Source organism: Euwallacea fornicatus, chromosome 10, assembly GCF_040115645.1.
Source record: "Euwallacea fornicatus isolate EFF26 chromosome 10, ASM4011564v1, whole genome shotgun sequence".
Taxonomy (NCBI): Eukaryota; Metazoa; Arthropoda; class Insecta; order Coleoptera; family Curculionidae; genus Euwallacea; species Euwallacea fornicatus.
Window position 1 is genome coordinate 2,341,407 of NC_089550.1, and position 27,520 is coordinate 2,368,926.

The 27,520-nt window shown below is 40.0% G+C and overlaps 1 protein-coding gene across 15 annotated transcripts in view; it reads left to right on the top strand.

Annotated features, from left to right (window-relative positions):
• Position 1: 1 nt before the first annotated feature.
• tou (toutatis) overlaps positions 2 to 27,520 on the top strand; it is a 33,917-nt gene continuing 6,398 nt past the window's right edge. For 2 of the 15 annotated variants that reach the window (XM_066286234.1, XM_066286245.1), the window contains exons 1-19: positions 3 to 297; positions 9,758 to 9,826; positions 11,926 to 11,960; positions 14,367 to 14,435; positions 15,195 to 15,315; positions 15,773 to 16,084; positions 19,737 to 20,028; positions 20,088 to 20,414; positions 20,678 to 20,698; positions 22,197 to 22,407; positions 22,460 to 22,694; positions 22,752 to 23,054; positions 23,335 to 23,649; positions 23,748 to 24,021; positions 24,508 to 24,706; positions 24,764 to 24,829; positions 25,022 to 25,066; positions 25,415 to 25,468; positions 26,156 to 27,495. In XM_066286234.1, coding sequence (XP_066142331.1) covers positions 15,210 to 15,315; positions 15,773 to 16,084; positions 19,737 to 20,028; positions 20,088 to 20,414; positions 20,678 to 20,698; positions 22,197 to 22,407; positions 22,460 to 22,694; positions 22,752 to 23,054; positions 23,335 to 23,649; positions 23,748 to 24,021; positions 24,508 to 24,706; positions 24,764 to 24,829; positions 25,022 to 25,066; positions 25,415 to 25,468; positions 26,156 to 27,495 — 4,100 coding nt within the window. In that variant the 5' untranslated portion in view covers positions 3 to 297; positions 9,758 to 9,826; positions 11,926 to 11,960; positions 14,367 to 14,435; positions 15,195 to 15,209. Of the gene's footprint in view, positions 298 to 388; positions 430 to 9,757; positions 9,827 to 11,925; positions 11,961 to 14,366; positions 14,436 to 15,194; positions 15,316 to 15,772; positions 16,085 to 19,736; positions 20,029 to 20,087; positions 20,415 to 20,677; positions 20,699 to 22,196; positions 22,408 to 22,459; positions 22,695 to 22,751; positions 23,055 to 23,334; positions 23,650 to 23,747; positions 24,022 to 24,507; positions 24,707 to 24,763; positions 24,830 to 25,021; positions 25,067 to 25,414; positions 25,469 to 26,155; positions 27,496 to 27,520 lie in introns of those variants that run through there. The other 13 variants (XM_066286238.1, XM_066286237.1, XM_066286240.1 and 10 more) reach the window with 13 other exon arrangements.

Here is a 27,520-nt window from a genome sequence, read left to right on the forward strand (position 1 = left end):
CCAAGCCTAGGTCCGGCCATCTTGTAACGACGAAGCGCTCTTGTCCGTAAAACACCCCCGAAATTCGAGATTCCGCGTGAATAATTAGAGCAAAACGCGTCACCCACGGCCCCCGGTGCGTCCCCATCCACAACTCACGTGTGTTCAAACGGGATTCATTCGGTTCTAGCAAGGAGACTTGCTAATTGTTTTTGTGTACCTAATTCGTTTTTTGTGAGTGAAGTAGCCGCTTTCCAAACGGAGATACGTAGAGAGACACCCGATAGTATTTGGATACAGTCTTGTGCCTGACCTCGAGTGAGTAACCTTATTTGTGAAACGTTGCCTTGCTCCAGACAAAAAGATTCCAATCCGGTCTTTTTCAAAGAGATTTGTGAGTGATTTATGTGGTGGAAGTTCATAGATTTGAGACCGGTGACTAATTTGGAGGTTAGGAGCCGATGCGTTTCTGTTTTCATTCACCATTCCTCAATAAACAAAAGCAAAACTAATTCTTAGGTCAGTCATCTCTAAAAGCTGCAACAATAAGGGGGTTGCCATTAAAAAAAAAGCCCTGCCGCAATAGATTCAGGAAGATCTTTTGTTTCCTTTTTTTGCAATATCTGCCCCTCGATCATAAGAGCTGATTGATTGATATATAAACCGAAATACAATAATTATATACACGCATGAAGAATGCATATGGAAGGCAATGTGACGCGAACATTCTAATACAATAAAATTAGTATCTACTTATTTCCATTTAAATGCCAAATAACACGTTTTAATCCTCCGCGAACTAATCTATCGAGGAGAGCAGTGTCGGACTAGGTAAAATTACCTCTGACCGTCAACCGATCTCAAGGTTGTCTCATTTCTTAAACGATCCCATTAAAACACAACGAAACCGATTTACGTTTTTGTATCCTAATTAATACGAGTTCTAAATCACACACACACCATTTCGTAACCGAAATTTCGGGAATCCGCAGCTGGTCTCTTTGTGATTTAAGGAACTTCCCGATGAGTAATGATCACACCGGATCATGATCACTGAGGAGATTTAAAAATACGTTGTCACCAAATTCTATCGTTCTAGGCAGACGATTCGAGCGATTCCGCATTTGCATGATGTCAAAGTGACGTATTTTGAAGAATCGCTAATAACGAGGAGTGTGTAGAGACCGTCATTTTGACGTCATTCGAAAGCAGACACGCTCGAATCAGATATCAAGGATCTTGAGCTAGGACTCTCATCCTACAATGTCTTTAAAGAGAAGACCAATAAAGTGACTAAATTATCACAGTGCTAACATGAACAAAGTATGTTTCGGTCTGTTTTTGGTGTGGCGACGTGCTTCTCCTCAGGAGCGCTAGTAAAAACGTGCGGCGAACTTTATTATACCTAAGGACTAATTAACTAATATTTTAAGGCAACATTATGTGCCATGTAACTTGCCCATGAGCGAACACCGTGTCTTGATTGTGCACGTCAGTTTCGATGTCCCTGGTACCTTCGGTGGTACCTGATATTTTTGCTAGAAAAGATGGACCCCAACATAAAAGCTTGGCATAAAAACCGTCATCCTTCGTTTTTAAGCAGACCCAAGCGGTAAATAAGTAGGTAGGTAAAAGGCATTTTATATCGAGTTTGGCTGACTTGTAAATCGTTATTTGTTCACATCTGCCGACCAACGACTCGTACCTTTTTAATGCGGAGTACCATCGAAACTGCAGCCGTTGACCCCGATAAGCAACGAGAAAGATACTTAAATACACCTAATTATAGTACTTAGATTCATAGCAAGCATGGCAAAGCAATGGATAGGTTTACGACTTAATTTCTTAATTTCAGAGTGAGTATACGGTCTTGACTATGGTAGGCCAGTGGTACTCAATTTCGGATGCGATTCTCCTAATGTGATGCTAACTTTAACTGAAAGCTTATTTCTGCAGAAACTTTGAAATCTGGAATGAAATAGAGCCTTTGTCAAATTCGTTCCTATGGATACTAACTTGATGTTAACTTTAACGACGCATTACTAATTTGGTACTAATTAGTACCGAGCCAGCAAAGATCTACTAGCAGACATCGTACAGGTCCACGTCCATTAAAAACGCATTTAAGATTATGACGGTATAGGAGACAGAGTAGGCAACCTCTAGTTTCAATGAACTTTGTTCCAACAAGAGAGAAAATCAATTGCAGATCGTCAGAAAATCGGTCAAAAATATGTGCAAGGAGCTCCGCTAGGAGTCCCGGCCAGTGTACTGCGCATATTTCTGACTGTTTCTAACAGCCCGAAATCGGTTTATATCGCTGTTGGAACAAAACTATTTCCTTGACAACTTTTCTTCTGGCCTTTTCCAGCACAAAGAAAACCCGATTCCAGGCCGTCAGAATCGGTCAGAAATATGCGCAGTCGGGTGCGCCAACTATACTCACCGTGACTCCTTGTACATATTTCTGACCGTTTATCGCGGAGTTTCTGACGATTCAGAATTTTGACGTTTTTCCTTGTTGGACAAGAGCTATTAATTTATGGCGAATTTGTGCTAGTTAAATAAATCTTTCACCGCACGTGTGTGTAAATATCTTACCTCGGCTCACTCTAACTGAACTTACAAAAGACTATCAAGTTAACGTACGTGCACTCTCAAGAAAAATATTGTACCTAACACCGCAATTGTGTCTTTATAACAGTCGATTGCTAACCGAAAATCAGTTCGCGTCGTTGGGTCAGTTGTAATCGGCGTGCCGTAAGAAATCACTTTTCGCACTCGTCAAATAAATACCAATTACCCAACACGTGCGAAATTGTCTTTATCGCACTAGATTGCTGGCTAAACGCCCTATCGCGGGAGAATTCGGGTCGATCGGTCAAGGTCAACCACAATCAGCGTGCGATAAAACATAATTTCCCGCATTTTAAGTAAATATTGGGTGAGTAATTATTTTACTCGCCATTTAAGGATTATGTTTTGATAATAATCGGCCCTCGAGTTGAACTGAACCTGAACGTGAGTTATTGTTTAAAGTGGCCAACGTGAAGAGCAAGGAAAACTTTCCGAAATTTCCTATTAAGTTTTCCTCACTTCTAATCCACATTTCTGTCAGTTGGTGAGATTATAACACGATGCTATTTAGGGATCAATAAAAAAATGGTTCTAACATTGGCGAAAGACAACCCTATACCGAAGGTAATTTTATGATTAGGCGTCTTAAACTTTTATTGCCACCAACACTCCAACCTATAGTTAAAATTATCTTAAGGCCATATTTTGGGACCCATAGACCGTTTCTAGAACTCCTATATCTATATTGGGAATTTAAAGACCAATCGCTATCAAAAAACATCTCAACTTAATCGTTTCGACGAGCCTTATAAACGAAACAGTTTTGAATGTGAATTTTTTGCCTTTTTTATTATGTGTATATAAAATTTTTATGTTTGCCTGTACAGGACGATCCAAAGTGGTGATGCGTGTATTGAAATTTAGAAACTCTAAGTGACCCGTAGAGGAGGGGTGAATGAGTGATATAAAATGTTTCATAAACATTTTTTTGCCAGTTTAAAAATTTTTTCAGTTTTTACAGTTCTCCTGAGAAACGGGAAACATTGTATTTTAATCTTTGCTCAAGAATTTCGAAGTTATTCTTAACAGTCTAAAAAACCAAGGAATGGACCCTTACGGTTGGCGCACTCGGTACACAGGCCTATGCACAAATCTAGTCTGATGAAATTTTTGCGAATCACCCTGTATTGTTCAGTTGAGCTAAGTAACTTCAAGTAAGGAGACCAGTGAGGAGAGTAGAGTGGTTAAAAATCACGCATGAGGGTTAATTGTGAGTTCCACCAATTTCTTACACTGGTGAGGCGAAAAACCAAAATAGTGTAAGTGCATCTATCACCTGATTACTCTCGCACCTGTAATAACTAAAAAATGCAGAGAACCTGTTAAATTCGTTGTGGCCAAGAATGTGTTGAAAATTCCATGTAAACATGGTGGTCTAGAACATAAGCTGTAACCATGTAATATTTTACATTTTTTATGGAGTATTTAACCTTAAGTCAGGTGTAGAGATGTAGTTAAAAATTCCTCTATTTGCTCTGTGATTTGTTTGAATTTTGATTTTTTGCATACCATAAACATGCAAAACTTAGTTTTTGCGAAGGAATCGTGCGCACTTCGCCAACCATCAAGCACATATTTGTGACCATCAATTATAAAACGACCCCACAACCCTGGAAAACAAAGAGCTGATGCCATTTGCGATAGGGCAGACTCACCAGAACATTACCTGAAATATATATCTGTGACATTTGTGGTATTTGTTTTTGTTAATCAATGTTATGCAATTGCTAAATAAGTATGACCGTTCTCATCTAGTTCTGCTATGACTTTTTGTCCCCAACGTATACCCCACATCACCCTATATTATGATGCACACCGTTTTCCGTCCACCTAAAGCAATCATTCCCAGTTTTATCCAAATGCCTAAATATTATAATGGACAATACTTGTACCATGATAAAGTTTATCTGATTGGTACTATGCATATAGGATTTACAACAATTTATTGTTAAGTGGTGGTTTCGTTTACTTCTTCGCCCTGACAAAAAGAATAATGAAACTAGTAGAAGTGAAGCTAGGTATCTTAAGATGGCTAACAATTGACGACCACAGATAAGTTAAATACAGTGAGTGCGCATGCGCTCAATTTGAGTAGTTGACGTCACGTGATACACGAAGTTTTCATAGTCAACATTGAGGACCTTCGCGTTGAATTTATTGCGAAAGGTGGCCGTTATTCGTACCTACATACATTAAATATGAAGTATGTAAACTACATGAAAAGGAAGTTCAAAGTTTTTAGAGAGGAAGTGCGTCTTGCAGAACACCGTATTGGAATGATGATTTTGTGGAAACGTATTAGTGTTTTCCATGATTTTTCTGCACTGTTCCTTTCGCTGTTTAAATATTTAAACGAAGCCGAGAAGGAACAATGCATCCATAAAAACGAACGTAAAACTGATATTATGTAAAATGAGCAATGCGATCTTCTCATTTCCTTCTTCAAAAATAACTTGGTTTATTTTTCTTCTTAATTAGATGCAAGGAATATGCTCCAAACCGGGCTCCTAAGCGACTCTTCGGTTAATAAAGACAGTAGAATTCTCCGTGTAGAATGATTCTCGGAATTATTCTTGAAGTGTTTAACTTCAGTCTTTAACTTAAGTAATATCGCCAGTAAGTTTAAGCACATTTTTACTAAACTGGGTACTTATATTTTCATTGGAGCTTTGAACTGAGTCGTGCCTAAGATTCCTCTAATTAAATCGTGGATTCATGCCGAGAGTCGCATGTATTTAATTTCAGAATTATTCCCGAGGGTACTTACGCCAATCCGATGCTTGTAAATTCGGCTCTCATTGCCTTAATTGGTAGGATTGCCAATTTTGGAATACCTATGGGCCAAGTCCTCGCAGGAAAACCCTTATGGGCATTCATGGTTTTTCTGCAGTGGCTACCGTCCTTGAACAGCGATGTATCCATTCATTCATAAATTGTTAACCTTGCGAAGCTTTCGGTGTTCAAGATAGTCATTTTAAGTAAATCCCTATCGACAAGCGTTACGGGCCAAATAGAGCCCATCTTCTATACATCGGAACTTTGGGGTTATCGCTCTGACTGCAATTTTATTACACAAAAAGAGATGAATCATCTGCAAAACTCTTATAGAAATCGCAAAGCGAGCTTATGCGGAAAATACGTATGCACAGGGTGTCCGCGCCAAAAGTATCCCCCTCGCCCCCCTCTAACGTATTAATATCTTGAAATAGAAAACATGTTTATTTAACAAAAAGTGCTTGTAACTTCACGTAGTTTTTCAAGACACTCGGTAGTTTTATACAGAATGTTTAATAAGCGTGTGGCAAACCAATATTTAATTTTTTTTTAACAATTAAGCATGGCTTTTTTCACACGTTCAAATTTTGCGGTTTATTATGAATTCAACGACGTATATACGTCACAGTGATGTTCTACAAATATATCTTGGTTAGCTTTGAAAACAATGTGGCTAAAGTGGTCACCAGTAGTCACTTGTTTTGTCATTGTTATGGATCATTTCAAAATTAAATTCAATAATTTATTGCCTTTATAATCCATATTTTCTGTAGAAATTTGTATATACCGAAGAAGAAAGATGTCAAATTTGTGATCTTACTTAAAATATGAGAAAAAAGCTTCAAAAGATATTGTTTATTTATTTTTCTTGTTTTCTAAACTCAAAAAATATTTATTTTTCGCCCCAACGGGAGTATGTTCTTATATATCCTAATAGGAACGCATTCGGTGGGAAGACATTTAAAAAAAGTGAAAATTAAATGCAAAAAACAAAAAAAATTGATCCAATTAATGTAAGGGAAGATCAGAGAAGTCTAAATTATTATGAGTAAAGTCCTAGTGCCTCTTTGCACATTGGAAGTTTTCAAAAGAATTTGTCTCGAGGACTTCTACATAAAGTTAAAAAAAAATCGAATGAAAGCTTGTAAGTTTACAGCTGTGTAAAAATAGATAGATATTCATTTTCAGAAGAGATTAAATTTTTGTAACTATATGTTAAATCGCTTAAGGGATAATCCAAATAAAAAAAAAAAATTATATGGACCGTTGAGGCGACACTTTCGACTGGTCGTGTGTTTAACTAACACACATAGTGTGCGCACTTGGTTCAGCCACAATCCAAATTTTTACGTGTGGGGTGGTATTTTCAACAATAAATTTATTGGACCAAATATTTTCGATGTCACATTGACGACAGACATTTTTGGTTTCATTGAAAATTTACCCCTTGATGAGTGTTATAAATTTATTTGCCAACCAGATGAAGCTCCATAACAAATCGGAAATGTCAAGAATGAATAGAAAGAAACGAAACAGTTCCGTGGGCACAAAATAGTCCCCGCCTTAACTCGTTGGGAATTTTTTTTAAGGGGAATATCTCAAAAATTATATACATAGTAGTGAATTTGGTGATACATTAGATGCAACGAATAGAAGAGTCTCAAATACAACAAATCACATCGATTGAAGTGATACGATAACAAAATGTTTACATAATTTTGAAAAAAGGTGTCGATTATATGTTGAACATGGTGAAAGGAACTTTGAACAATACTTGTAAAATAATGAAAACAAAGGAATAAATTTGTTCTCCTTATTGTCATTGTATTCAATTTAATTTTAATTGACATTTTATTTATTAATATTAATTACGCTCCTGTTGGGCTGAAAAGTAAATATCGTTTGGGTTTGAAAATAAGAAAAATAAAAAATACTTTTTGAAGCATTTCTCTCATATTTTAAGTAAATTTACAAAATTTCGTGTTTTTCTATACAATTTTTCATAGAAAGTATTGATTATAAACTCGGTAAACTGTTGAATTTAATTTTGAGACAATCCATAACAATGACAAAACAAATGTCCACTGCTGACCACATCAGCCATATCAGTGCCATAGCTAAGATATATTTGTAGAACATCGCCATCGAACTGTGTTGAACGGGGGTACATTTTAAAAAATATTTAAAAAAATTATAAGATTTGAGATGTGCCATATACAGGGTGTTTCCTAACTACGTGTAAAAAATTAAAAGGCGTAATCCTCGACTGATTTTGAGTCAAAAATGTCTAATAAACATATGTCCGCAAATGCCTTGTTTCCAAGATACAGGGTGGTGACTGAAAGACGTTGACAAAGGTTTTAAAGGTTTCTAAAGGTTTGGTGCTATTTACTAACTTGTTTATTGTTAGTTTTTTTGCTACTTCCACTACTATAAACAAGATAGTCAGTGTTATTTTGGTGTTTACTCTCTAAAGTGAAAAAATTTAGTTCTGTGTCCCAAAAATCAGATTATACCTCGGTTTTGAAAATTTTTCAAATGCCTAATTACACTAATCAAGAAATGGCCAATATGGTTTTTGTTTACGGCCTTGCTGATAGTGAGTGTTTGGCAGCGAGGCGCATTTACATGGAAAGGTTTCCAAACCACCAAGCTCCCAACCACCAAACCTTAATGATGAGTAATTATTATGAGTAATGGTGGTCATTTTCAGCAATTCTTGTAATTAATCATTAAAGCATTCCCCCAAAAAATTGTCTTTTCTAAAATTCAAATACCCAAATTGAGTCATTTTGGAAATAAAATCTCTTTTTCTTGTCACATTTCAACACCCTGTATCTTGGAAACAAGGCATTTGCGGGCATATGTTTATTAGACATTTTTGACTCAAAATCAGTCGAGGATTATGCCTTTTAATTTTTTACACGTAGTTAGGAAACACCCTGTATATATATCGGTGAATCCGTAATAAAACGCAGAATTTAAATATGCAAAAAAATAACGCTTGATTTAAAAAAAATATGCAATATTTGTCGGGCACACGTTTATCAAACACCCTGTATAAAACTGCTGACCCTTTTGAAAAACTACATGAAATTTCAAGTACTTTTTGTAAAAATTTTTGTCCCATTTCAATATATTAAAAAGTTGGGGCGGAGGGTGGGCCTGTTCGCGTGGACACCCTGTACACGTTATATTAGGTTTGTGAGAGATTCTTTATCTCCCGATTCTAAGTCCTCTTCTTCCATTTATTCAACAGGATCATGGACAAGTTGAATATTTAAAGGCAGGTACTCAAGCCCGCTCAATAAAGGAGTTAACGGAGTGTAACAACGGCTCAATCATCTCTGTTTTGCAAGCTTTCAGCCTTTGTTTTGCGAAAGCATTGACACTACCTATTTCTAATGCAAATCGCTCCAAAATAATTCAGCCGCGTGTTTGTGAATGCTTGCCAAATCGTTTTGATCATCCGCTTCATTCGATATTAGATAAGTAACATTTGCCTTCATAAATATTCGATTATTGCGTTATTCAGCTGCCAGACGGGATTTAGATGCTGATTATTAAATATTAGTCCTGCATCCTTTCATATATCCTTTATATCTACACGTAAATAAGTCAGGATAGCAGAGATGCCTCTCGTTGGCTGTAGAGGACCGATTCCGTATCGATTTCTTGATTTGCCGCCGCATAACATAAATTTTATCCGGGAGCATTTTTCTCATCCGTCCCTCCTTGTGTTCCTACTTGTACGGCATCTTATTTCATTTTAAACTCGTTTCACAACAATTTTAATGAGTCCGATACACCATCTACCCACCGGCCCCAGCGGTCGTCTCTTCATCGCAAAAGCGACCAGGGACAACCGTTTTCCAAATGTCAGACGGTTAAGAGTACAAAACTGTACCGACCACAATAAACCATCGCTAGGACACGTAAAATTATGCGAAATGAAAGTAGTGCGATGGCTTAAACGGTTCTGGTGTTGAATTTTGAGATTGGATTAAAGGTGCAGTTGTGGGAGGAGTTTAGGTGGAGCATCGAGGGACATAGCTCGGTGAATTTTAGCGCATAGTTGAATTAATCCACATTTTCCAACTAAATTAAAGGGGGCGCGTTAAAGGAGATTTGGGTACTTGAGCAGAAGTCCCGACCATCCACTCAACAATCGCAACTCGAACAACTATGAACTAATAGAGGCAACATTTCTGCATCGACCTTGCTCAAGAGATTATAAAGTTTAAAGGATCACATACACCTCTCATCATGCAGGCTCTTAACGTCTGCCATTAATTTCAATTTCCCTGTGTTTTGTGCTTCAAAAATGGATTTTTTAATTTTCACCATAATTTCCTCTTTGTTGCAGGTCCAAGCTGGATACTCAAAGGATTACTGTCTTTGCCTAAATGCCATTTACAGGAATGCATGTGGAAAGGTAAGGAAAAGTCATTTTATTGCGGTTTTCTCGTGCATCCGTTATTTCTATTTCTATCAAGTTAATAAGCAATTTTTTAATTATCAGCAAACGATTTTTCCAACATCCAAAATGCGCATAATTAAGATAGGTATTAAAGGAACGTGAAAAAAAAAATCGGAAAGAAACAAGTTATTTCTTTATTTGATGATGCTCAGGTCGCCGAAGTGCTGGGTACATGGACGGGACCGTGAGCGGTGCCAAAAAGGCACCTTGCTCCTGGGTCATTTAGATTTTTGGTTCAGAGTCGCAAGGGAAAATTGGCGAGGGTCGCAAAAATATGTAAAAAAGCCAGTGTTAACTGCTACTTAGCGTATAACCATCCTTTTCTGCTGCGCGCTCTTAAACGAAGATGAAAGATTGAACGTGCGCACCACTTACCACTTGCATTCAGACCCTGCTTCACCGCTGCGGGGAAATTTGAGTTCGATCAATGTCAATCAAAAATCAATATCAAAATTTTCATCTCCCGCCGAGTTCATATAACAAACAAAACCTTTTCTATGATTTGGCTTCGAGTATAATTGGATAATATTCGCAGAATGAGAGCAACGAAGGCCATTGAGAGTTTGAACAGGAAAAAAATCCCCAAGTTTTCTCATAGAGAGTGCCGGAAGTTCGTATCGAACTGCATAAATCTCGGAAACGGTTAGAGATATAAATTTGCAATCAAGCATCCCACGTGCGTTCGAACCCCAGCCATAGGTGGTTCTTATGAGCCAAAAGTTGTGGTATCTATCTCAGACATCAATCGGCAATGTGGATTTATAAGTTTCTTCTATCGGCATTGAGATTTAGAGATATACAGGGTACAGATCTAATTGTAGCGTCCGCATTATAAGTGATGTTGTGTGATGTATTGTCTAATAGCGAATGTCATTGATGTTTTTCTGTGGTTTGACGATGCAAATCGCTATGTCTGAGGTCTCGTGAGGCCATTTAGCCGTCCGGATTGTTCAACTTTGGGTCACCGTTATGAGACGTACATTTTGAATTGTGCAACATTATCACGAAGCGTCTCTTTCCATAGCCGAAATTTTCTCGCCTTTCTTTGGATTATTTGGTGCATTTTTTTCATTTTCCCAACATTTGCCGCAATAAAGGCACTCGAGAAACGTTTCACATTTTTCTAACATTGGCAAGGGAAAGGTCTGTTTTATTTCAGGCGCCCCGAGACACAATGCCATGCAGGAGGCTGCTTTTAAAAGCTATAAACAGAAACGATCAATAAGAGGTTTTCTGACTAGCTTTGTGAGCTCTGTCCGGGACCCCGTACAAATGAGAAGAATGGATGTAATGACAAAATAAACGGTTTTAAAGAGAGTTTATGGATTTATTTTCGAACATTCTTGAGTGGAAAAAGGAGAGCCCCATGCAAATGGAAGTGAAATGGCCACAACCGGCTTAAATGCGTTGACGAGAAAGAAAGGAGGAGATGAGATGGGCGATTACAGATAAGTAATTACGGCAATGTGTCGCAGATGGGAAATTTCTATTTTTGTTCCAACTGCTGCCACACCTTTTGGCCATGTCCGCTAATCCGCATACATTTGTGCTTTGTTGAGTTAATACAAGTAATTGTCTTACGCGGGAGAAAGCGACAATCACCTGATTTCAGGTGATTCTCTGGCGGCCGTTAAAGAAGACTTTTGTGCATTTATTAGTTGGTATCCTTCGCAGACAGAAAATTCTCCAAACCGGCGATTTGATCATTACTTAACGTTCATTCTCCTCGAGGCTTTGCGGCTCTGAATCGGGCAACAAAGCCGCTATCGATCGTTTTAGAGTTTTTAAAAAGGGGCCCCGGTTTAGGGCCGTTATCTACGACGAAATGTAGTCTCCTTCGAAAAAGTGATTTCTCGATCTTGCCGACAATAAGGCGCTCCAACATCAGGAGGTAATTACGGTTTCTTATAACCCGGATATTGGTAATCGCCTCACCTGCTTGCAGGGAATGCAATTTTAATTTTTCTGATATAGTGGGTTTGGCATCTAACTTGTTCGAGTAAAATAAGATCGAGAATAAAACTAACTGCTTAAAATGGTCCTTTTTGTTGCAGATTCATCCAAGGCCGCCGTATTTTAACCACTTAAGGTAAGTGTAATGGCCGTAGGAGCGATTTGAGTTGTGGTAAAGTTTCATGTTCAAAGTTTTATCTGGTTTTGTAGCTATTTGCTCAGCACTCAACTTTAAACAAAAACAAACAACCAACACCAGTAAAATTGTCAACCATAATGTGTGTGTGCATAGGGTTTTCAATACATACATATGTATGTATTGATGTAGGAACAACGGACCTGATCAGGCATGCGGTCCATTTAGTTCTATCTCATTCATTGACACTTCAAAAAATTGGTGCGAGAATACCAATTCATACCATCTAGTATTTACATAGGGATGTTTAGTCCTTTTTGCCTTGCAATTTGTGGTATATAGAGCAGTACGCAAGCTGCACCAGTAATTATGCTAACTAGGAAATTAAGGCTTCCTATACCATCTGTTAGGTACACTTTACAGCTGTCTCCATCATGTTCCCCTTTTACAGCGTTATGAAGTCAAATGGAGCAAAGGTCCTTTACTCATTTTTTGTTCGAGGTTTTGGTATCTGCTCAGCTGCCGAGGCACCGGGTTCGTGTTGATACTTGGAGGATTTTTGCGATCTTGAAATTGCCGTTTATTGAAGATCCCTGAAAATCTAGGTTCCAAGCTTCTGGATCTCAAAAAATAAACAAGTAGATTGGCTAAAAAATCCAAATCTGTTGAGCTGTTCAAAATTATCGGGGTTGTCCTGACATTTTCAATAAGGGGTAGGGAGTCTTGTCTCTCCATAACCTAACGCTTCACGCGGTATTTAAATTATACAGAATGTAACGTGCCATCAAGGACATATTTCAGGGGTCGATAGTACCCTGCAAAATAATTTCAAAATGCTATAGACCCACGGTGCAAAATGCACCATTTTCGATACTCATATAGGGTGGCAAAATTGCACTTTTTTTGTCATTCTTTACGTTTTTATTATTTTGTAGAGTACCATTACTCCCTAAAATATCTCCATGGTGATATGTTACGTCTTGTATATTGCAGTCTAGCATTACGGGTGCCGGTATAGGTAGGTGTTGCTTCGCGCACGAATAAAAAAACTGAATCGTCATTGTCCACTGAGCTGCTTAATGATTTCGAGGTATTCGCCAGATATGATTTATGAACCGTATAGCCTATAGATTGATATTGACAGGCTCAAAATCTCAGAATAAGATACCAATCAGTTTCTACGTGCAAATCAAAATAACTTGTTTAACAAGAACAGGAAAGTGATAAAAAGAGAGATATTGCGGCGCAGGTTGAGCGTGCACAGGGCTTTGGTTCTTGACAAAATAATGTTTGAACGCGGAATTTTTTAAACCACGTAAATTTGCCAGAATCTTTAATTAACGCACCGTCCGCTACGCCCAGAGGAACATCCCCAGAAAATCTCACCTTTAACGTGATTCCTCGTCTCTCAGACCAGCAAGTCCATTTGTGTGATAATAACCAGACACGGTTGGGTGCACGCCGATGACCTAGCATTGTTGAACCCACCAAGCGAGCCATCAACCATTAGACTACCTTTAGAAGGTCAGGGTTACCTTTGTTGTCCAGCAAATTGTGCTTTTCAAAAATACCTAAACGATATTGGATAATTATCGCCATGAGACGACTCTTGAAAAAAGACGACCTCTGCACTTCTAAGGTCGTTACGTTATGGCGCTTATGGCACAGGATCGTTGGCCTAAATGGCCGAGCTTGGCACTTGCTCCATGGGCATTTAAATAAATTGCCAGGTTTATGTGATTATCAGTACTGAAAATATGCGTAAATAGCTGTAATTTACATGCATTATACCGATTACAATCATCAGGTGTTAATTCATTGTTTGTACTTAAAGTTAATTAGTAAATTATGTGGGTGTTGCCAAAATCTTTATCACTTTCCCGTTTTCTTGACAATTTGATGAATCGAAATGCATTGATTTAATTATTTCCCCATTTTAGCACTAGAAATCGAGGTTCTTCCTTTGTCCTTTGTGTATGTGTGTATCTATCTGCACCTCTCCTCAAATTCCCAGTCTATTTCCGCAAGATCGAAGTAAAACAAACATCAGAAAGTACTATTTATGTAATAGAATAGTTAAACAGACGAGCTAGGTATGTAGTATAATGCAAGATCCTATTTGACGCATTCGAAATTGTTTCTCCTGCTCCGTGACGATCAGATCGTTCACCTTTGGCAATTGTGTAAACGTACCTCTTTTACGTTCGCATTGAACATATCCGCGTTTGAAGATGACTGCGGTTCGTGGGTACCACCACCGACAAGTATAACGACCCATTGTAACGAAACGAATATGGCAGCAGTTAATTTTTTAAGGCGTAGACAGCCAGAATTTCGAGAGGTCGGGCCTTAAATAATCCTATTCGTGCCAGTTTTCGGATCGATAACAGATGTTCTTTGTTTCAGGTTCGAATGCAACAAAAATGGGCTGAACGAGACGCGCCTCTAGATAGGGCAATACTTCATTAAATAAAGGTATATTTCCATTGATTTTAGGCTGAATTGATGCGGTGTTCATCGTAAACATTGGAATCAATAGTTCCGTGAAAGCGCACCTATCATATCGGTGAAATGCTGCCTCGCACAGCGTATTGGCTGATGTCAGGATTAGATATACAACATCAAATCAGTTTCGTAATGTGAATGTTTTGAACCTCTACTGATTCGTGTTTTAATATGCACAATTGCCAGTTGGGAATTGATTGTTGGGTTAAAGACAGGGCAAAGACCGAAGTACGACTGTGCGGTTTTCCTCTAAAAACTTTCACCACGTAGTACCATGTCTAGTGGGTAATCTCACTCCGGCCCCTGAATTAAAGTATTCAGGATGGACATCGTGGATTTCTTTACTCACCAAAAGAAACACTATCCACCTATTTTACTACCGCTCCAACCGTAATTTGCAACCTAATCAAGATAATTAAACCCTGAGTTACCTGGGCTTCGCCTTACCTGTCTTCCGTCCACAGGCCGTGGTGTCAAGACAACCAGTCCCCCCTTAAATTATTAAAATGTACGTGAATTTCTTTTAATACCTTTGCAAACAACATAATACTGGTTTGACAGGTTTTATAATAATTTGACGCTGATCTGTCTGATCGTTCAAAGTGTTCTCAAGCAAGATCTTCAGAAAAGCTCATTTTGAGCCTTAAGGGCCCAATGCGACGCCCAAAGGGCGAACGTTAGTTTAGTTCAAAGTGGTATTACGTGCGAATTCAGGAGTTTCGTTTGCAGGATTGTGGATTGGAAATGGATAAGGAAAATGGAAAGGCCAATGAGAGTCCTTCCGGTTCGAGCAAGGTGTCCAACGTGCAAGACCCAGCTGCTTTACTCGATGCTGCCAGTTTATTCGGAGGTAAATTTGATTTTGTGCTACCATTTGACCTACCACCTGAGTATTTGTCGCAGTACAAGGTGTTTATAAGCTTTAAGTTTGCTTCGAATACCGGATTTTGCGTAACTAGATCAAATTCCTACGAACTTTACCAAATGGATAATATCCACGGAAACACGGATCCGTGGAAAGTATTGTTTACTTGCGTGGTTTCCATGGAATTATCTGGTAGGTAAAATTACCAGTACACTGATCTAGCGGCCCGGAAGGGCGAATGTCTCGGTTAAGGATGAAGTGACTTTCTCGCATAAACGCATGTTTAAGACGTTAATTTCTGAGATATCGGGTGCAAAAAATTCACATTTTCTCCTTATAGATCTCAGACTTTCCGGTGTATATTTGCACCTTCGCCTCGTTTTCACGGGAAATTAAGGTCCTGTTAAAGTCAGCAAGATCTTTACGTTTCCCAAACTTCTAGCTTATTGGCCTAGAGGCGACGCGAATGCCGCCAACTTGTTCGCAGCCGCGGGCGGTTTCGGTTTACCGCCCCATGCTGCCACCGCCCTTCCCTTCGGAATGTTGCCTCCAGCCGCCTCCTCGCAGTCTACGAGAGGCACCAGTGCTTCGTCCTCAGCTTCAAGCTTGCCGCCCAATTACCCCGCAGTTTCATCGACCTCTTCGGCTCCGGGGGCGGCAGCAGCGGCCGCCGCCGCCTACAGCAACGCGGCCTACTCCAACACGTTATCGGTGGCGGCAAGTCAGGCGGCTAGCTTAGGGATGCCAGCTGCAAGTAAGTTTTTGAAGTATTATTTGGAAAAGGCATAGAATAATAAATGAATTTTCGGAGGGAGCTACGCGGAGCTCTCCTGCCGAGCTTGACTATAATAGTATTTTTAGCGAGAAGCGTATTAAATTTGCTTTGAGCAGGGCGATAAGTGCCCTTACCTTTCCACCCTTGCATAAATTGCAGCAGCAATAGTGCGGAAGCGCATATTACGCTGGTTTTGGGGGAGCGGACGGGGTTAGAAATGAGGGTTTGTAGGGAACGGAAGAGTCGCAGGCGACACACTTATTGTGTAACCGAAACTTTGCGTTGGAAAGGGGTCGATCATTGTGAAATAAACGGTTGAAAATTCAGTGAGGAAATATTTTTGATTCGGCTGACGTTCCGTAATCTTAGATCATCATATTAATTTTTAGGTTTTTTCATAATAAGTATCATTAGGTTTTTTTACGAGTTATAGCCATTGGGCCGACACGTTAAAACTACGAATTCGAGAATCTAGGACTTCTCTTTCTTTGTCAGATTCAATTCGTAAAACAAGGAGATAACACGAGTCGATCATTCGATACCTCAGAAGTTATTTGAATATCTCCGTCCTTATCCCACTTTGCAAAACTAGTCCAGGTCCTTCTTTTTTTATCTTTCGTACACAATCCGAACCGACCCTTGAAATTGTCAAGTGCTATTCTAGTCCTCTTCTAACACACTCAAATAACGAAGATATATAATTAACGTACCTGCCCATTTTGATTCGCGCGAAACGCCTGCGGAACTATCCCTCAGCCTGATGTGCCAGCGCAGAAATAGTTTCCTTCAAAATTATATTTATTTCCGATTAACAGATAAAGTGACATTTTAATGATTTAAAACGGGCTGCGAAATGTCACTTTTAATGCCCTCTTACTGCGTTTGCATTAAAAAGTTTTTCAATCACTGCTGATTGGGAAATTTCTTTCGTTTGTGTGAGAGACCGAAAAACACCGAATTTTGCAGGTTAATGCGCTCGTAAAGCCGTTAATTCGAGTTTAGCGTTTCTTTTAGGTGGTTATTTGGGCCTTGGTGGATGACCAAAACGCCTCGTTCGGACATAAAATAGCCATCGTTTTAGGTACAGATAGACTTATGCTAATTTCGAACAAATTTTCGAGAAGTTGAATTAAAATTTTGACTAAAAAAATGTCAACTTAATTACACACCAAATTGTTTTGCCCAATCGCATTTACGTTCGGTTGACACGCGGTTTACAGTTGCGCTCTGATTGGTTGACCTGAAACCCACAATCCAGAATGTGTTTTATGGTCAGGGCCGTGATTACTGAAAATGTAAATTTAATTATTAGCATTTACAAAACGTCCCATAACTAATTATGACGCACTGGGGACAGCTGAACCACAGATTCTTTACCTAAAAATATTGATTTGACCTTATTTACTTATACCAAGAAGCAGATGATAAGTGAAATAAACAGTGACAAAGAGTGTTTTAATGATTCTGGGAAAAACGGGCAAGTTGTCACGCATGATGTTTTTTGGATGGAAAATTTCATTTTTATTTAAACTTTGGGGCAGAGCGTAAAGGCGCCGTTAGCGGTCTTCGACACCCTTTAACCAAGTTGGCGCCCCCGCTATACATCGAAGTCTAGTACAAGTAACATAAGCAAGAGATTGACGTAGAATTGCAGCTCTGAGGTGCGATGGTGGCGCAATTTTCAAGTTAGTTCCCAGCTAACCCCTAAGATCAACGAAGGACGGTTAACTTTCGCCTGCCCCACTTTTCTCTCGAAGTCTTCTGCTAATTGATCCGCAATTTAATGGTGCAGTTATCGTATCTTTTAAACTGCGGACGATTTAATCAATTTTTCAAATCCCTGGCCATTCTCCCAATTGCTACAAAAATCGACAAAGCACGCCCGTCCCACCACTCCATTCCTCTCCTGGACGCATTTCTCCCATATTATCTCCGTATTTATTCGTGTTAGCGGCCCGCAGGGATGAGGGCATAAACATTAAACAAAAAAAGCAGCCCCCACTCCTTTGACGCGCGTCGCGGCGCACTCCGCCCATGGAGCCCCTTCGTTCGTATATCGCCGTCGGCCGGATTTGCTGCAGCATTTGATCTGGGCGAAGTGTAACGCAAATGTAATTTGTTTTATTGATCTACTTTTCTTGGGTCGGGACTCGTCTTTGCGCTCCTCGTCCGCGGCCCCCTCCCTCTCCCTTCGACCCTGCCTCCTCTTCAACGTTCCCCTCCGCAAGCCGTAATTTCTGCCCTGAAAAAGGGTTTGGGATATGAGTAATGACACGACGGACGTCGTCGACCCAAACCGTCATGATCGTTATTGACTTGCAAACACTTATGTTTGCTTGGCTCCGGTTGAGAACTGGACGATATTGAAAGTTGCCTATCCATGGTTTATTGCCGCTTACCTATAGATAAATATCAGTCATCGCCATTCCGATAGTCATCGGCTTATCTATAGTTATCAACTCATCAATAATTATCAACTTTTCGCTATCTATCAGCAATATTACGTGGATGGCTTATTTGTAGTGAGAGGTGACCAAATATTAAAGTTGTAGCTAACTTTAAAGCAGAGTAAAAATTAGCAATATGTACATCATATGTTATCGATCGGAAAAAATTATGAGCTCTACTCGGCAGACCATTGATAATGGGGGATTAAGTCCACTAAATATTCACCAAACCAAGCCCAAGTACCAATTAGTTCTGCCTGGAAAACTTTAAATATTTCCTAAAAAGTGAGTTTTGGAGGTGGTATTAATGTCCTGTTACACCGAAATATTTCAGTTTTCCGGTAAAATTTCATATCCAGTGTTCGGTGCTAGACGTACCATTAAAAGCCGAAAAAACGCGGTACCGACCAATAGACGAAATCCGGGTGTTAACGTTTTATTCAACAAATGCGATTAACGTCAAGAGAACTTCCATTTAAACCAAGAATTCGAGCAATAATATATTTCTATGGAAATTAGCCTGCAGCCAAAGTTAATAGCACATTAAGAATTTGGCCCCGATCAGAATTATTCATAACCAATTTAGCAGTTAAGGGTCAAGTTATTGAAATTTTGATAAATTTAGCGGCTAGATAAAGCTCTTCTTAACTTGTAAGTGCAGGCCTGCTATTGATCTGTTGTGCTTTTATTTGGGCTAGAACTTTAGTAATTTGGTTCTCCTTCTTTTTCATTAGTTAACTGTTAAAATACCGAGCTGCAATTTTGACTCTGGAATACTTAGTTCTCAAGGCACCACATTGCCGCAAGTTCAATTGTTAATCGTTTACTTCAAAGTTGACCGCAATTTGGCCTAAATAATTTATTGTAATGTATCGTCTTGTCCGCAATTCGGACTAGAGAACGTGTTCCTCTTTATTTTGTGTTGGGTTAAGTTTTAAGCTGTTGTTATTTACTCTCTTATGGTCTGTATACTTATTGAGAAATATTTATTAATTCTCATCATGTACCGTTTTCTTAACTTGTAAAAAATTATTTTTTAAAGGGGAAGTAATTAGCGCCTCCCTATGCACAAATTAGAAAAAAAAATCCAGAAATGAAAAATGCGTTAAATTACGAAAAACAACGTTAAATTTCCGCATTTCATTTTCCATCCGATACGAGTCCTAACGATCCTCAATATCCAGGTGCCGCTTGGTGGTCCATGGCATCTCACTTAGCCGCCCAAGACTACCTCGCCCGCCTTCAAGCGTCCGGCTTGAATTTTCCAATGGGAGGACCTGATCCTTATGCTGCCCTAGGACTTCCTTCACTGACTTCCATGCAACAGCAACAGCACAAGTCCAAAGGTTCCTCTTCAAAGTCCATTTCGAGGTCCAGTTCCTCGAGCAGTGCAAAGGACAAGGTCTCCTCCGTTGGAACTTCCTCCTCCCTGAAGATGGACCACAACGCCAAGGTCAATTCCGGGCTCAGTGTGAGGTGAGTTTAAACCCTTTTCATGGTTTGTCCTTAGATTTTGATGTTTTTCCATTAAGCAGCAAATCTTCAACAAACAATTCCATGAAGTACTCGCCCCCCTCAGGCCTGACGATACAACCGAGTTTGAAGCTGCCTTCGAACTCGTCCGGGACGAGTGAGCGAGCACGTAAATCGAATGTTAGCGGCGATTTGGGCTACTTGAGCAAGCTCGACAATAAACAAAAAAGTGGTAGCAGTGCGGGAGTGAAACCCGTCTTGGATTCTCCCAATTTGTTCTCGAACCCTTTGGGTCTGGCCAGCGGTCAGGATAAAAGTGGTGGCTTAAATAGTGCCGGCATGCCGAATTCCGTCAATAGTGTTGCAGGATTACCCGCCAGCATTCTCAGGTGAGCATCGTTGTTTTCGCATAGGAAGAAATCTTATCTTATCGTCTCCCAACCTAAACGCGTGAAATCACTATGCAAAACTAAACGGGTATTAGTACCAGATTTACATACTTATTAGATATCTGGCTAAATTGAGTCAGTACTTTCAAGCATTAATTCACCAGTTAAGTGGCTGTGATATGCCGTAGTTATGTTAGAATTTTATTTATAATTAAATGTGGAGTAAAAAGGTTTTTACTGACCAAACATTTTATGTCGTCTAGCGCTGCCCTGGAGGGAAGTAGGTAAGCGGTTTATAATCAATATATTTAGTTCGATTAGGCCGAGCATTAGAAACTTTACTTATCGATAGTGGGTGCATTTTGATATTGGTTACTATTTTGCAATTCTCCTAAGTATATTAGTAATTCCAAGGTTTTTACTACCTCCTATCTTGTAGCTTATGTTTTCAAAATATTTAGTAGAAGATAACAAAGTATTTTAGTTACACCCCGACGTTTTCTACCGAGAGTAGTTTAGCTCAAGATCGTAATTGACACACTTATTATTTTTTTAAATTGATAATTAATTTGCAACTGTACCAGATTCCTCCTAAAGACGTAACGAACTCATCATCGATACGACAATATTGAAAAACGTACATCGAAAAGATGAAATCGTTTACACACCCCTTATATTGATTCAAACAAAGCATTCGACATGATTTGGTAGATCTGGGTGAAGAAGATCTTGGACACTTATAGAATATATCCTTAGATAAAGAACTTCTCTTACGCAGTGGCGAAATGGAATAGTAAAATACACTTAGGGGTCCGCAATGATGTTATAGGAACAGAATCAATTAATATCGACAGAGGGATATTTATTCAGGGTGATGCCCTGAGTGCGCAACGGTTTTGCATGTCATTAAATCCGGTTTCTAAAGCCCTAAATTGCTTTCAAGATGGATATAATTTGAAAGGTGGAACGTTGTTACGTACAGTAAACCATCCTCTGTACGTATGCGGATAGCATTACGCCATATGGATGAAATAAAGCACAATTACAAGAGCTATTTTACGCCAAAAATTTTTCGTGGGCTTTAACCCCAGACCCTCAAGGTTGCATAGGTGGTTTTCGCAATCTTTTGCTTGGAAAACGGTTTGAGACTAAATAATTCGACGATAAAATTCTGATTGCAGAAATTTTCCGTAAACGTACCTCTGCGGATTTTATATGATAAAACGTGAAGGTCGAGGCGTATTTATGAAAATTATTTCTTGAGGAAGGGTATTTTCTGGTCCTTGCTCGAATAACACAAAATCAATTTCCAAATTATTGGCTTTCCAAACCGTTGCGTTTTATATCTTCTTTTCTTTCAACATGCAACACCAGCAGGCGACTTTCTTTGCGAACTAAACTGACATGTATACGGATATATTCACAGCTTTATGATGAAAACAATATGCAATTAATGATAAGGGTCCAAATTGTGTTTTGATTCGTTTTAAAAAACCGCAAGGCTTAAAAACTAGACAAGGTTTTATCACTGCAATTTTTTAGGAAGCGTTGAGAGGGTTTTATCGGTTTAATACTGCGGCGATTAGTTGAATTTGAAATTTCCCGACACTTGATTGGCCGTTAGTGTAATGACGGAAATAATCTAATTTATACCCATCAAAGAAAACCTTCCTCATCTCAACCTCAAACCCGTGTTTTTAGAATGTTCTACTTGAGTGATTTATTTATGCAGTGGTAGTGTAGACGTGTGATGGATTGATACTTTCAATGCATGTTTTACAGTGATCCTAATTCAATTTTGGGTGGTGTTAGGTTGCCACCCGACACCGAAATCATCAAGTACACGTCGTCGATAGTGGGCCCCAAAGTGCCCGGTACGACCAACAGGGGCCGAAAGAAAACCATCTCTCTCGATCCCCCGTCGGTTAGCGTACTGCCGTCGAGTGGGGGAGGGATCTACCTGGATCGTGGGTCGAAAAGGCCTAAATTCAATGTGCGTACATGTGTTTCAAAGGTGGACCGCGATAATGTTATCAATAACTTAGCAGGAAGATATAACCCCTCCAGACACGCCGTCCTCAGACCGCGTGGAAGTCATTAAACTGCCCGCTACCAATGGTAGTCCCTCGGGGATTTCTTCTTATAACTCCACAGGAGAAACCTCAGGCGAAGCTCCCTTGAATCTCTCTCTCAAACCCACGGCAACGGCCAATAGCGGAACCAGCTCTTCACTTAATTCTCTAAGCAATATGAGTGCCAACATAGGGTCTGATCGAATATGTAAGTTTTCGCGCTCTCCCAAAAAAATTTTTTCTAAACCAACACATATTGTTTTAGCTCGTCGAAAACCAGGGCCCAAACCACGGCGGGTTGTTCCCATGGACTCGACTCCTCCCCCCACCACTCCTCCTAGTACTTTCAGCCAGTTCTACCCCGGAGCCGAATCTCCGCGTCCTCCAAGCAGAAACGAGGGTTCGGACGGTGGTAGTTCCACCTCATCCACGTCAGCTCCGACGTCATCAGGCGGCAATGCCCTCTTGCCGAACCATAAAGAGGGACGACCAAGAAACCTAGGGAGGGGTGTCAGTAAGCCCAAGAAGAACACTGTGGCCTCGCTGCTGGCTCAAAGCAGGGCTTTAGGTGAGAGGGTTAAAAGGGCAAGCACAAAAATCTGGGGCAGATATTTGAAAAGAAAATGCGATTTGGCAAAGGTGCGGATCATGTTGCGTCTTCACCAAAATTTCACACCAAATCAAATTTTGAGGAAAGCTCCGATCGCATTACGCTGGAGTGGGATTTTTCTCTGCATGAAACACTACCTAAGTCTTTGCTCGTGAAAGGAGAATTTTAATCAATTCGTGTTACTGTCTCAACTAAATACTTCTAACAAAGAGATATTTTTATAAAATCCTGCAAATAGGTATCAAGCCGGTACCGATGTTGGATCCTAACGCTTCTATGAACCAGCAAATGAACCTGCTGAAGTCGAACATTTTGGCGGCGCAGCAGTACATTTCGGAAGCGGGAGGTGACGAGAAGGCCCTAAATAAATTTCTACAGGAGAGGTTCAAAGGAGCACTAAGCGACGGCAGTACGGCCGACGCGTCAGACTCCGATAACCTATCTGACTCGAATCCTACTGATTCAGAAGTGGAGACCGATTCGGCCCCTCCGCTTCTCAATAAGAGGCAGAAGCAGTACGACGAGCGGCTTTTAAGGGTGCCGCTAGAGAAAGGTTAGCAAGTGAAGTTTGCCACATACGTTTTACTTCAGTTCTCTTTACTGTGGTTACAAGTGATATATATGGAGATTTATTTATTAATTTATCAATAGGTTGGAGGAGAGAGACGATAATTAGAGGTGTAACGAAGAACGGGGGCATCAAGGGAGATGTGACTTATGCGGCACCTGACTCTTCGAATAAGTTCAAGCAAATGTCTGATGTTACGCAGTACTTGGAGTACCAGAAGACAACGGATCTGACTAAGGATAACTTTACATTCAGTTGTCGAGTTATTATCGGCGACTATTTGCAACCGGTACCTCCGGAGATGCAAACGGACGGCAACGAATTCATTTATTTAACTGAAGAAGATGTAACTAAAAGGTAACCGTCCGTAGTGAACATGACTCCACGCTGCTTCTGTTGATAATGACGGGTTTTCCAGGATAACAACTAACTCACTATGAAATGACAACTCCTTGACTGAACGGCAATCAACAACTAACTTTTTTATAACAAAAGCAATGACTAATAATAATTACATAATGTTTTGATCTTTTTTATTAATATCTGTGTAGAGGAAGCTCTTAAGTCTACACAGACGTTACATTCAATGTTGGCTTTGCTGAACTACGTTTCTTGCTATTATAACATGTCCTGAAAGCAGCGAATTAAGTATCCACAGTCTCGACATTTTTCAAGACGTTTCTAGTCCAGGAAAACATGTAGGTAATGTTGGAAACCCAGTGTCTATATCGAAAAATTCCTGTAAACGTATCATCAATGGCAATGGCAAATGTTGTTTTTGTGTGGGCGCGGCTACACGCACAGCTTCTTCGTATTTTAATGCAATTTTATTTTTTGTTTTAGACTGGAAGAATTAAGAGCCGCCATGCGAACAAGTTTACCAGTAGAACAACGAATAGAAATGGCCAGGAAACAGCAGGCGGCCAGGGCCGCTGCCAGAATCGATAGGGAACAGCAAAAATTGGTGAGGGAGCTCGAGCGGACCGAGAGGCAAGAAGCGGCCCGCCGAGAGAAGGAGGCGAGATCTCAACAAATACTAGAGGTAAGGTGATTTATCCTGGGGTATGATTTCGGTCCTGGAGGGTTTGTATTTCGACAGGCCAAGCGACGACGACAAGAGGAGGCTGAGAAACAGAAGCAGGAGGACCATCAGAGGAAGCAACAGGTAGGAGCGAAGCCTTTTATGTAGTTATTTCAGTGTGATTTTTACTAGGACACTTCAATTTTCTTCCACGATCTAACCAACCCGAAGTAGCATTCTTTTAATTAAGACCGTAAAAGATTGGCTTGTGTCTTAGTCTCTCCATTGAAAACAGACTTAACTTGTGATGAATCATGAATTTGTCTTTTTTTGCAGGAGAGAGAACTCAAAAGACAACAGGCAGCAATGCTGAAAGAACAAGTGAGTATGTTAGAATTAATCCCAAACCCTTCACCAGCACATATCTGATTGTTGCAATGATCGTGTGTGATTTTAGGCAAACTATATTGGCATGTCAATTAGAATAGCATATTCCACATGTGTACAAAATTACTTTTACAACGATCTGTATTATTTTTGTTCTAGCTGAGTTTTCGAAAATTGCCAACCCGAAAATTCAAAATTTCCTTTATTTGTAAAGTTGAACATTGTAAATGCGCGCTTTGTGTTAAAACGTCTCAAGTTGTTTGCCCTTAAGTGTGTGTGCATATTGTTTATCCTTCATGGCTACCTTTGTAAATACTGTCACGCAATTTTTTCTCTTCCTAGATCTACATACAGGAGATCAATAAACAGCGAGAAATGCTCTACACTGTCGAGCTGGTATGGACAATAATTTCTGTGAATTTCGTTCCCCTTATTTCTGTCTTTTTGCTTACATATCCGCGTTGCAAGGGGGCCCGTAACAACACTTCAAATCACCTATTATTTGCCTTTCTTTTCGCTATATAATGTTGTGGTGGTGATGGCGTCTTTTATGTTGTTTGGTTGCGGTTACTGCTGTTTTAACACTGTGTTGTTCCTTAGCTTATTATTGTCCACTCTGACTTTTTACTAATTCATTCAAATAAATACTCAATTGCATGACAACATATGAAGAGTACAGTATTGAAGAAGGAATGTCTCCGTACTAAATAACACGTTCAAATTTTCTAAACTCTTTTTTTGAGAAACGCACGGGAAATCTAGAAAAAATTACTAAACACTCGCAGACTAGTTTAGGTTAATAGTCCCTTTAAACTTTGAAAACCGTGCTAAAGACGCTCTGGAAATCTCCATCTAAATCGAGATTAGAGAATTTAGTAGATCGCCTGACTATATTGTTTCGCAGTTTCTAAACCTTTACTCTGTGAAGAATAAACTCATTGGAACTTTTCATGTTTAAACAAACGTTAAAAAGTAAAATTTACATATGTTGCGTGACATTTCTTGTTGTATTCCTGTGCCTTTATATGTAACTTTACGAATCCGACTTTCTAGCACTAATAACATGGATGTTTTTTGCGACAGGAGAAAGAACGAAGGCGGCAACACTTGGCCTTGATCAAAGCCATGGAGAACCGCAGGAAGATGGAGGAGAAGGAGCGCAGAAAGCAACAACTCATGGCCGAGAAGCAGGCGAATAAAGAAAAAAAGCTAGAGCAAAGGAAGGCAGACTTGGAGATCCTCACGGAACTGCGGAAACCTTGCGAAGACCTGGAGTTGCAAAATCAGAAAGCTCTGCCTGAATTCGAGCGCATTTCAGGTCTGAAGCTGCCTGGAAGGGCTTTTGCGGATGCGTTGATGGTCTTTGAGTTTCTGCATAATTTCGGAGAGACTCTGGGATTTGATATGGACTCGCTGCCCACGTTGGACTCCCTGCAGCAGGCCTTAATGTCCTGTGAGAACTGCTATGAAGCGGAAGAAGAGCTTTTCTCTGTGATGACTCATTTGCTGGTGTGTGCCATTGAAGATCCGGGAATTCCCCATCCCGCTAGACATACCACTGTTCTTGGCCAAAGCTTGAGGCAAGCCGACATCACTCCTTCCAATCTCTCTGAGATTTTACGTATTTATCTGTACGCCAATGCTACTGGCGAGGTCAAAGCGTTGACCGGCGTCCATTTCGAGAGAGATCGTGAAAGAAGGATTGCGGACCATCATCAAACTGAAGAGGAGATGCATCAGACGATCACAGGGAAAAACAGCCATTATTATGAACTCTTGCATGATAACACCACGTATAAAATGTCGGATTTATTAAAGGATAAGCCGTTTATGGCTCTATCGCCCACTGACAAAGCTGCTATTTTGGCCTATATTTGCAATGAGTTGCTACAAAATAAGGCGGTGTTGAGGCAAATCGACAGCTCTATGTCCACGATGATAGAGCACAAAAGGGATAAGTGGTTGCTAGATCAAAAGATTCGAAAGTTAAAAGTACTGCATAATCGGAAAGTTAAAACTGAGGCCTTGGAGAAGTCGCACGAGGACGGCACCGCGGATTCTCCTCACACGTTACATAAGGATGATCATGAGTTGCTCGATGAAGAGGAGCACGAGATGAGCGACAATGAAAGCGTAGGCACTCAGCCCGAAGAGGAGGAAGATGCCAAATTGTCCGGGGAAGAGTTGGCGAAGAAGCTGGAGAAGCACATTCAGACTTCTGAAAATCATCTTACTTCGAGCAATTTAGCTAGTTCTCAACTAAGGGCGGTGACATTCGGGGAAGACCGGTTCTTCCGAAGGTACTGGTCTCTTCCGAAATCCGGTGGTATATTCATCGAGGCTATGGAATCCGCGGAGCCAGAACAATTTGCAGAACAATTGGACCACAAAGAGGTGATCACCAACGGCATTATGACGATAAGGTGAGTTGCTTCGATAATATTTTGG